Below are 8,475 nucleotides of genomic sequence, written 5' to 3' on the forward strand. Positions count from 1 at the left end.
TCTCATTGGATGTCGATTTGCAGTCGAATGATGCATGCTAAGATCACCACTGTTGATAAAAAATTTGACATGGAGGACGTACAGCGGCGACAAGCAAATCGAGCAAATAGATATGGACTGCAGTCAACCTGGAGGTGCTGGACAAGGGTGTTATGGTACGTAGGCCAGTATTGAGCTATTTCAGTTGACAAGATATGCGTGACAAATTGAGGAGAATGGAGTGCCGCTGGAGTGGATACTTCAGTGCCGGCAGTTTTTGGGACTATGACAAACCATCGGTTGTCAAAGCACTTGTGGATATCAGATCTGAGGGGAAGGACATTGGTTGCCTCATTAATATCACCGAGATTGGCCCCATATATGCCCATTCCGTTCCTTACATACCAGGTTTCCTCTTCCCTTGGAACAATGTGGGCTTGCTCAGTGCAGAGTGAATAATTTGTAACGGCACAGTCAGATGTGGTAGAAGAGGCTGTAACGGGAGCCTGGTTCCAGGGTTCTGGAATGCGACCATAGGCGAACTCCCAGTCTAGAAAGCTAGGCATAATGGGATATAGGCCTGATAGTAAAAATGAAGTAAGTAAAAGAGTTGAAGATGGGAGGGAGCATGAGCATACTGGGACCCTCCCCAAGGATAAGATAGTATTTTCCGCCTGTGAGAATTCCATCAGGAGGGATATTCAAACGCTGTAGACCATCTCCGTCCAGGGTGAAACATCCAGTGTCGAAGGCATTGTTAGCGATGACCTGGCATGCAACAAGGGCAGTCCGATGATGTACACCAAAGGTGGGGGTGCCGGAGGCTGCTACTGCTGCTCCTGAACAACGACGTATTCTTTGGTTCCTCGTAGCCTGGATGGCAGAAAGAAATTCGGCTTCGAAAGCTCAAGTCAGAGGAAGGGATTGGGAAAGCTTCAAAACTTATTGAGTCCTGAGAGGCCATTATTTCGAATCGACCACTTCAATCACTTCGTTTGCCTTGCAAGACCTGTTAGACGTCGAGGTGGTTGGTTGTATGAGCATGCAACAGCTATGGCATCTGTATAGGTGGCCTGCGCTAGTCCGCAATAGGCATCCGAGGTCTCCAACAGCAAAGACTGTCGATGACGCATTGCTTACGCAGCGTAGTTAAGGATGGTCTGCAATCTTTTGGGGTATGGATTGGTTCGTCGCCTCGTCCCCTCTACTACCAGCTGTGGGATGGTGTGAGAGAGCCCTGGAGCTCTTGTGTCCCAGTAACCTAACACAATCCCAGCCAATGACAGCCGTGGATTACTAATACATGCAACCCAAGGCCCAGAACGTCCTAACATACTCTGCAAATAAAAAGTTACTGAACAAGAGCCGCTTAAGCGACTGACGGGGAATTCCTCCCCCGCTGTCTATATTACTCTCTTTTGCTCTCTGCCACGTCCCTTTATGGCCTGCATTCCTCCATTTTTACTGTTTCAGCCCATGACGTACTTGGTTCTCCGCCCGAATCTAGCGAAGGTCGTACCGCGGAGTCTGTAGCTTCAAAACAGATCCTACACACGTCCGGCAACATGGGGCTGGACAATGATATCCGGGGGTGGGTGATGAGCTGTGTCAGTGGCATTGGTGGGTGTTGTTCGCTCGAATTTTAATCTTTCCGACGGGATAATATCTAGAGCTGCTAATGTTTTCTAGCTTGCGTGCTTGGGTCAAGCATTATCTGTGTGGATGTCATTGCGAGGAACTGCTTTGGGTTGAAGAACTTCAAAATCTCAGATAGCAATGTATTTCTGTCTGCCTCGCTAAGTCTAAGCGCAGGAGTGTTGGTGAGGAAGACGCCAGAAGTTCCAATGCCTATTTTTTTTGGCCTTACTCGGACGACCACTGACAGTTAAGATAGCTTTTCAGCTCCCTCTACAGCGTGTTGCCAACGTCCAAAGATTATTTTGTTAAAGCTGGACTCTCTTCTAGCGCAGCCGCCTCCGCTTTGATCGGACTTTTTCTAGCAGGGATGGTTATCATACAGCTCGTTTCGTCATTCATCCACCGTCATATCCCGTCTCGTGTGGTTGATTGTATGCACACGCATGAACACTTTCTAAAAGGGCCTGGAGCTGCAAATGGGAGCACTGAAGAGACTCAATATCACCATTCTGAGCCAAATCCAACTTTAAAACCTTTGACCACCGTTCCCACTGAACATTCGTCATTGCTTCCTTCCAACGCCCGATCCGAAGTGCCGTCCACCCACCGAACATCAGTTCAAAACTCAAAATTACCAGTCGTTTCCCGTATAAAATGCAAACTCAGCTCTCTTGTCCCTGGGAACAAGCCATTCTGCGACCAGGACGGCACCTGCTATGGTATCTCCCACGTATGTGGAGAGGAATGTGCCAAAATTATAACTCAGCGGCATCCGAAAGAAGTGGCATCCAGAGAGTGTATTACTATCAGCCCGCAAACACTTGAAGCGGGCTGTGGTGCTTCGAATCACCAACTTCCCTCCCGCTCGGCATCAGGCATACACCAATCAAGACCCGTTTCAAGAGACGGAGATACATCTCTTGGCATCCGCCAGGTCCGCGGCCACGTTGACGACCGTGCTCTGCTATCATCCCACTCTCTGGATTCATTCACCCACCATCACCACGTCCCGCAAAATGCGTTCCTAGCCATTGGCGTCCAAACATCCCTCGCAATAGCCCTTCACAAACTCCCTGAGGGCTTCATCACGTACGCCACTAACCACGCAAATCCAACCCTAGGATTCTCAATCTTCATGGCCCTTTTCATCCACAACATCACCGAGGGATTTGCAATGACGCTCCCTCTCTACCTAGCCCTCCACTCGAAATTGAAAGCCATGCTCTGGTCCAGCTTGCTAGGCGGCGTCAGCCAACCGGCTGGCGCTGGTCTTGCAGCGTTATGGATATGGAGCGCCGGCAAAGCAGATAATGGTGGCGGAATCAGTGCTGCCAGTGGTGCTAATCCTAATAATATCTCGTGGGCTGTGTATGGGGGCATGTTTGCGGCCACGGCGGGCGTGATGACGAGTGTTGCGCTCCAGCTTTTCTCCGAGGGGTTGGTGTTGTCGCATAATCGATCTCTCTGTGTCGGGTTCGCCTTTTTAGGAATGGGGATTTTAGGCTTCAGTTACGCGTTAACCGGATGAAAAAAAAGATTGAGGGCGACGAGAGAGGCGAAATGGTCGGAATCAACTTGCTCGCTGACTTCTCACTCATTGGGAGACATGGTTCATGATTTTCATTTCTTGCTCTCTTTCTTTTTTGCTGTTTCTCCCCGTCATTGTTGTTTTACTTTGCTTTGCATACCACCTTATCATGATCTGGCTGATGATGTCCTCATTGTTCTTTTCTGGCATTTTTGGGTCGTTTGGGTTCATGAGTCACAACCCCATTCTCTATCTAGGCTTGTTGGTCGGTACGGAATCCTGGTTCCGTGTTCAGTTTGTTCTCATCATTTCATATTTTTAACCTTTTAATTTTCTCCATTAGAAATTTACAATTCGGGTTTGCTTACTATTATTAAATTTTTGGGATAAATTAGATTAACTGGGGATAAGGATATCTCTGGATTGACTATTGTTTCTGAAGTGGTAAGCTGTGGAGGATACTAAAAGATCTTTTTATGAAAGAATAAAAAGGCTATCTTTGTGTACAGGCGCACTACCTAGCAGATGCCATATCGCAAATCCCGCTGCCATCTATCTACCAGTGAACAAGAATCCCCAAGTACTCCCAGCCCCCAAAATTGCATTCACTTTATTGGCGCCCCTCTTTCTCCTTCTCCCTCTTCCGAGCGAGATATCGCTCCCGTGCACTTTGCACATCACCCGCCGTCTTCGAACTCTTCATCTTCGCTGCTAGCTCCTTCTCCTTCGCCTCTCTCTCTTCCTCTTCCTTCCGCATTCTCTCCTCCAACTGCGTAGCCAACATCTCCGTCTGTCTGGCCCGCTGACCCGCACGCCCGGAACCAGCAGCATCCGGCTGGTTCCATCTCCCCTCTACGGCCCACCCAGCGGACCCAGCCGCTTTATCCGCCGCCGCAGGCGCCCCCTTCGCCTTCTCGGGTTTCCGCGAAACGTTCAACCCAGCCGTAAGTAACTGCCGCTTATCAACAACCTGCCCCTCATCATTAAGAATGATATTCGCGCCCCGCGCATTCAGCTCCGCCGCAATCTGCGCCTCGCTCTTCTCCGTCGCTTCCAGTAACTCCTCTTGCTCCACCCTTTCCGCCGCCGGACCTCGCTTCTTCGCCGCTGCAGACTCCGCTGCCTTCACCACCTCCTCGTGCCTCCTCTCATCCCGCTCAAGCATATTCTTGTAAAACCCCACCATCCCGCCGCCTTTTTTCCGCCGCTCCTCTTCCTCCCGCTCCCTCTCCGCCTCCTCCGCTTCTATCCGCCGTGCCTCCTCCTGCTGCGCCTTGTACGCCGCCGTAACAAACTTCTCCTTATCCGCATACTCTTCGCCTTCTGCCTCGCGTTCGCGTTGGAGCTGTTTATCGCGCGCGCGCAGCTGGTCGCGCTTGCGTATCTCTGCACTGCGGAGGAGGGCGGTCATGTATTTCGATGTCGAGGTTTCAGTGGCGGCGGCGGTGGAGGAAGGTTTGGCATGGAGGGAGTCATAGACGGCGTCGTAGTCGTAGATGGATGAGTCGAGAGATTCGGCGGTTTGGGCGTGCTTTTTGCTACTGTGGAGGCTGGAGAGGTTTGAGTAGTTGTTGAGCTGTGGAGGGTTTTTTTCTCTTCGAGGTAGCGGGTTTTCTCCCGGAGGGGCCTCCGTTGTCCGTATCATCGTTGTTGTTGCTGTTGTTGAGACCACCTAACGTGGTGATTTCTATGGAGCCGTTGCTTTCTTTTTGGGCGTCGCCATCTTCGGAATCTGAGTCGAAGATTGTCCTTTTGCGCTTTTGCGGGTTGTTGGTGGAGGTGGTGGCTTTGGCTAGGGAAAGGCCTTGGGGCTTTTTGTTGGAGAGGTTGAGGCCGTAGGAAAGGGTTGGGCGTGACATTGTGAGGTTGGTAGGGTGAATGTGGGTTAGGTTGATATATCCCGGATGGATGTATGGGAATAAATGACGGACAAACCCTCATTCGATTTATTGGGACGACATATTCAGATCACATGACCCATCGCAATTTCACAAATCGCAGCGCCCACTAACTCTCGAAGACGATGCGTCATGCACCGACGCCGTCATAGGTCCCCCATGTCAAAAAGTAGAGCAAATCACTAAGCCATGTCATACTACTTTGCAATCCTCTCCCCTACCGACGTTCCCCTCTTCAGCCTCGCCTTTGGCACCTCCAAGGCGGGCGGAGATGGCGTTGCCCGATTCCGATTCCCAGATAATGCCCCGTACATGAACCAATTCATAGTCCACGCCAGTCTAGACATTGTCGAGGAGCTCCAATGGTCCAATGGGGCTATGTAAGTGACAAACCCCATACCAGGAAATCACCTTCGGCGCGGAAGCTCGCGCATCGCAAGCTCGCCGCATTCCCGCTGCCGTCCTCTGTATAGGACGTAGGGGTAAAAAAGACCAGCCTAACACGCAACCCATTCACTCTGTCCCAGGTACCTGAAACACATCGACACATACCCTCCAACCTCCGCCTACGTCTCCGCCTTCCTGACCGGCTCAGGCACCCGCTTCCTTCTCCTCCACCAGCCGCCGCAACCCCCCTCATCCTCCACAGCAGGGGTATCGCCCATATCGACCGCACTCTCAGCCTCCGCAGTCTCTACAACGACGTCACGCGCCTCCTCCTCGTCCATAGCCAATAATCCCACGTCGCCGCAGACTGAGGAGGCCATCCGGCAGTTTATGAATGAGGTGTATGAGAACTGGGTGAAGACGGTGATGAGTCCGTTCTATCGGCAGGGGATGGAGATTACGAGTCCAGTGTTTAGGGGGAGGGTGGTGGCGGCGGGGAGGAAGTGGTTGTGATTTGCTTTTCTTAGTTTTTATATTTTACTTTTTTTTTTTTTTTTTTTTTTTTTTTTTTTTAAACCTTATGTTTTTGAGAGGGGTGTTGGAATTGCCTTCTGTTTTTATTTTTAGTTCTTCAATTTCTCATTGCTCTCCGTTTGGCATGGCGTTGATTGTTGGTTTTCAGGAGTTTCCTTTTCTGTTTTATATGGGCCAGGGAACATAGAACAGTGTCTATTATCGAGGAGAGAATAGGCTGATGATTAAAAAGGCACCGGTCGTGGGGCATTGCTTGATAGCTATATATGCTTTTTTGATACCCAAGTTGTCAACTGTTGATAATAAAGCGCCAGATAAGTCATTTTTTGCTATTTCTTTTAGTGGACGGTTACTGCTCTCATGGGATAGTTGACGTACTCAAACAATCACAAAATAAACCCTGAATCGTTCTTGACTGCTTAGGATATGAGACAACCCAAGACGTAATGCAAGGGGAGCAGAGAGAACCTGAGACACAACATAAAGGAGAGATAACGTGGGAAAACTGAAAAGGTATTTCAAAAAGCCAATGGATATAGCTTCCACACCAAGTACACACAAGTATATATAGTAACAAGAATCCGAATAAAAGCAAGGCTGGAAACATGTCCTATGGGCCGACATTTCATGAATATCCCGAAAACAATGTAACTATCCAATAAAAACAAACTATTCCCTCCACAAGGAAAAAAGAGAATGAAGAGTACAAGGTATAGCAAAGAAAGGCGCCTTGATAACACCAGACTTCAAATACGTGCAAAAAGTCAAGGCGCAACTTTAACAAAGAGGGGGAAATATTTTGATAAGGGAATTTATACCGCAAGATTTTGTCGTTTGTTCCCTTTCACTGGGCAACATTGGACATTTGCGGAGCAAGCTTCTTCACAGTTACAGCTTTGAAGTTTTCAACCGCTTGTACCATATCGTCGACCTTCGTAGTCGCTCCAAAAATACCACCGTCTATCTTCACAGACTCAACAGCGCTCATGTGAAGTGAGGGGTCAGCCGCAGACGTACCATCTTCGAGCAAGATACAGTCGAAGCCTCTGTCGGCTGCCTCTCGCATGGTAGTGGAAACGCAGCCATCCGTAGTAACACCTGCAAGAACAAGGTTTTTGATCCCTTTATTCCGCAGGAGCAGTTCGAAATCGGTGTACGTGAATGCCCCCTTGCCTGGTTTATCGATAATGGGTTCGCCCATGGTCGGATAGAGTTCTGGAATGATGTCATGTCCCGGCTCACCGCGTATGAGGAGTCGACCAAGAGGCCCATCTGAGCCTATACCTATGCCAGACGGGTTGATTTTTGAGCGGAAAGTTTCCCGATTGGAGACGCTCGAGAGGTCAGAGCGGTGCCCTACATACGTTTGGTAAGTGAACGGTAATAAACATTCAAAAGCCGCTCATGGTGGCCTATACCTTCACGGGTATGATACACAGGAAAGCCGGCTGAGCGGAAAGCATCAAGTAATCGCTGTAACTTAGGAATAAGGAGCTGTGCAGGCGTAATGTCGTATCCTTGATACGCCATGTATCCGCCTGGTGAACAAACTGGATGTGATACCGCTGTCAGATTATAGTTCAGCTACTGACGTATTAAGTATTAAGACACCCTACAATCACGTTGCATATCAATAAGCACAAGCGCAGTTGTGAATGGGTGTGAATGTCGCATCATGAGGCCAGTCATAGGGAGTAGCTGTGACTTGGCCCTTCTTCGCCTTAGGATGAGGATTCTGTCGAGGCTTTTCCACTATCGGGCCGTGGTTATGTGAAGGATTTAAAACTGTCAGCGTCCAGATTCCCGGATGTCCTGCAGCGACGAGCATGAAAGGGCAGTCCATGAGTCGTGAAGTCCGCCTCCTTTTCCGTGTTTCTTCAGTGAGCCCATTTCTTGGTCTGTACTGGCCACCACGATCGCATCGCAACCACACTTTTGCGACTCTGCCTGGCTTTTTCTCTGTGGGTGTACTGGATGATTTGACAACAATGTTATAGCCATGGGCTTTACCGTGTGCCTGCACAGCAGCAAGTAAGGAGGCTCTATCAGGATAAGTCCCTTCCTGTGGGGGGATAAGCTCCATAGACAAATCAGGAAGGTCCTGAAGGTCGCTGGGAGCGTCGAGATTCAAGTCTGATGAATCAGCCATGATATCTGAGTCTGGCGAAGCCAGGAGGGCAACTGCCATCCATAGAACGTTAGTATTATTTCCATGGCCATATTTCATATAGACGAAGGATAGTAAAAGAGCAATGGAGGTAATCAGAGAGTGGAGTCAAGTGCGTGGCAGCAAAGCTAGATAGATAGTAGAGCGCCTGAGGATCAGTGTGCGTGGGCATACTGAGGAGGCAAGGGGCAATGTGCTCAGACAGGAAAGGGGTCCCAGGAGGCAATGGGAAGCTCCGGGTCTCAATGCTTGAGATGGTAGAACCAAGGTGACAGAGAGATGTGAGGGAGTAAGAATGGGATAGCTAGTGGACATACCTGGATACTACCTGGGGGCGGCGTGGG

The 8,475-nt window shown here is 49.6% G+C and overlaps 6 protein-coding genes across 6 annotated transcripts; 2 read left to right on the forward strand and 4 right to left on the reverse strand.

Annotated features, from left to right (window-relative positions):
* Positions 1-240: 240 nt before the first annotated feature.
* On the reverse strand, positions 241-1,313 carry HCAG_07323 (predicted protein; the record flags this gene model as incomplete). The annotated part of the gene is made up of 5 exons (XM_001537851.1): positions 241-262; positions 385-559; positions 618-852; positions 970-988; positions 1,120-1,313. 5 exons carry the CDS (start codon positions 1,311-1,313, stop codon positions 241-243), a joined length of 645 nt encoding a protein of 214 aa, XP_001537901.1.
* A 231-nt stretch (positions 1,314-1,544) lies between these two features.
* Positions 1,545-3,145, forward strand: HCAG_07324 (predicted protein; the record flags this gene model as incomplete). The annotated part of the gene is made up of 5 exons (XM_001537852.1): positions 1,545-1,599; positions 1,669-1,799; positions 1,874-2,048; positions 2,079-2,347; positions 2,552-3,145. The coding sequence occupies 5 exons, from the start codon at positions 1,545-1,547 to the stop codon at positions 3,143-3,145; spliced, it is 1,224 nt and encodes a 407-aa protein (XP_001537902.1).
* Positions 3,146-3,755: 610 nt separating this feature from the next.
* HCAG_07325 (predicted protein) lies at positions 3,756-5,004 on the reverse strand (the record flags this gene model as incomplete). The annotated part of the gene is made up of 2 exons (XM_001537853.1): positions 3,756-4,686; positions 4,823-5,004. 2 exons carry the CDS (start codon positions 5,002-5,004, stop codon positions 3,756-3,758), a joined length of 1,113 nt encoding a protein of 370 aa, XP_001537903.1.
* Positions 5,005-5,232: 228 nt separating this feature from the next.
* On the forward strand, positions 5,233-5,516 carry HCAG_07326 (conserved hypothetical protein; the record flags this gene model as incomplete). The annotated part of the gene is made up of 2 exons (XM_001537854.1): positions 5,233-5,408; positions 5,447-5,516. The coding sequence occupies 2 exons, from the start codon at positions 5,233-5,235 to the stop codon at positions 5,514-5,516; spliced, it is 246 nt and encodes an 81-aa protein (XP_001537904.1).
* Positions 5,517-5,609: 93 nt separating this feature from the next.
* HCAG_07327 (conserved hypothetical protein) lies at positions 5,610-5,810 on the reverse strand (the record flags this gene model as incomplete). Its single annotated transcript, XM_001537855.1, has 1 exon — positions 5,610-5,810. One exon carries the CDS (start codon positions 5,808-5,810, stop codon positions 5,610-5,612), a length of 201 nt encoding a protein of 66 aa, XP_001537905.1.
* A 998-nt stretch (positions 5,811-6,808) lies between these two features.
* HCAG_07328 (hypothetical protein) lies at positions 6,809-8,113 on the reverse strand (the record flags this gene model as incomplete). The annotated part of the gene is made up of 4 exons (XM_001537856.1): positions 6,809-6,924; positions 6,982-7,320; positions 7,383-7,502; positions 7,606-8,113. 4 exons carry the CDS (start codon positions 8,111-8,113, stop codon positions 6,809-6,811), a joined length of 1,083 nt encoding a protein of 360 aa, XP_001537906.1.
* Positions 8,114-8,475: the final 362 nt, after the last annotated feature.

Source organism: Histoplasma capsulatum, genomic scaffold (genome assembly GCF_000149585.1).
Source record: "Histoplasma capsulatum NAm1 scaffold_8 genomic scaffold, whole genome shotgun sequence".
Taxonomy (NCBI): domain Eukaryota; kingdom Fungi; phylum Ascomycota; class Eurotiomycetes; order Onygenales; family Ajellomycetaceae; genus Histoplasma; species Histoplasma mississippiense.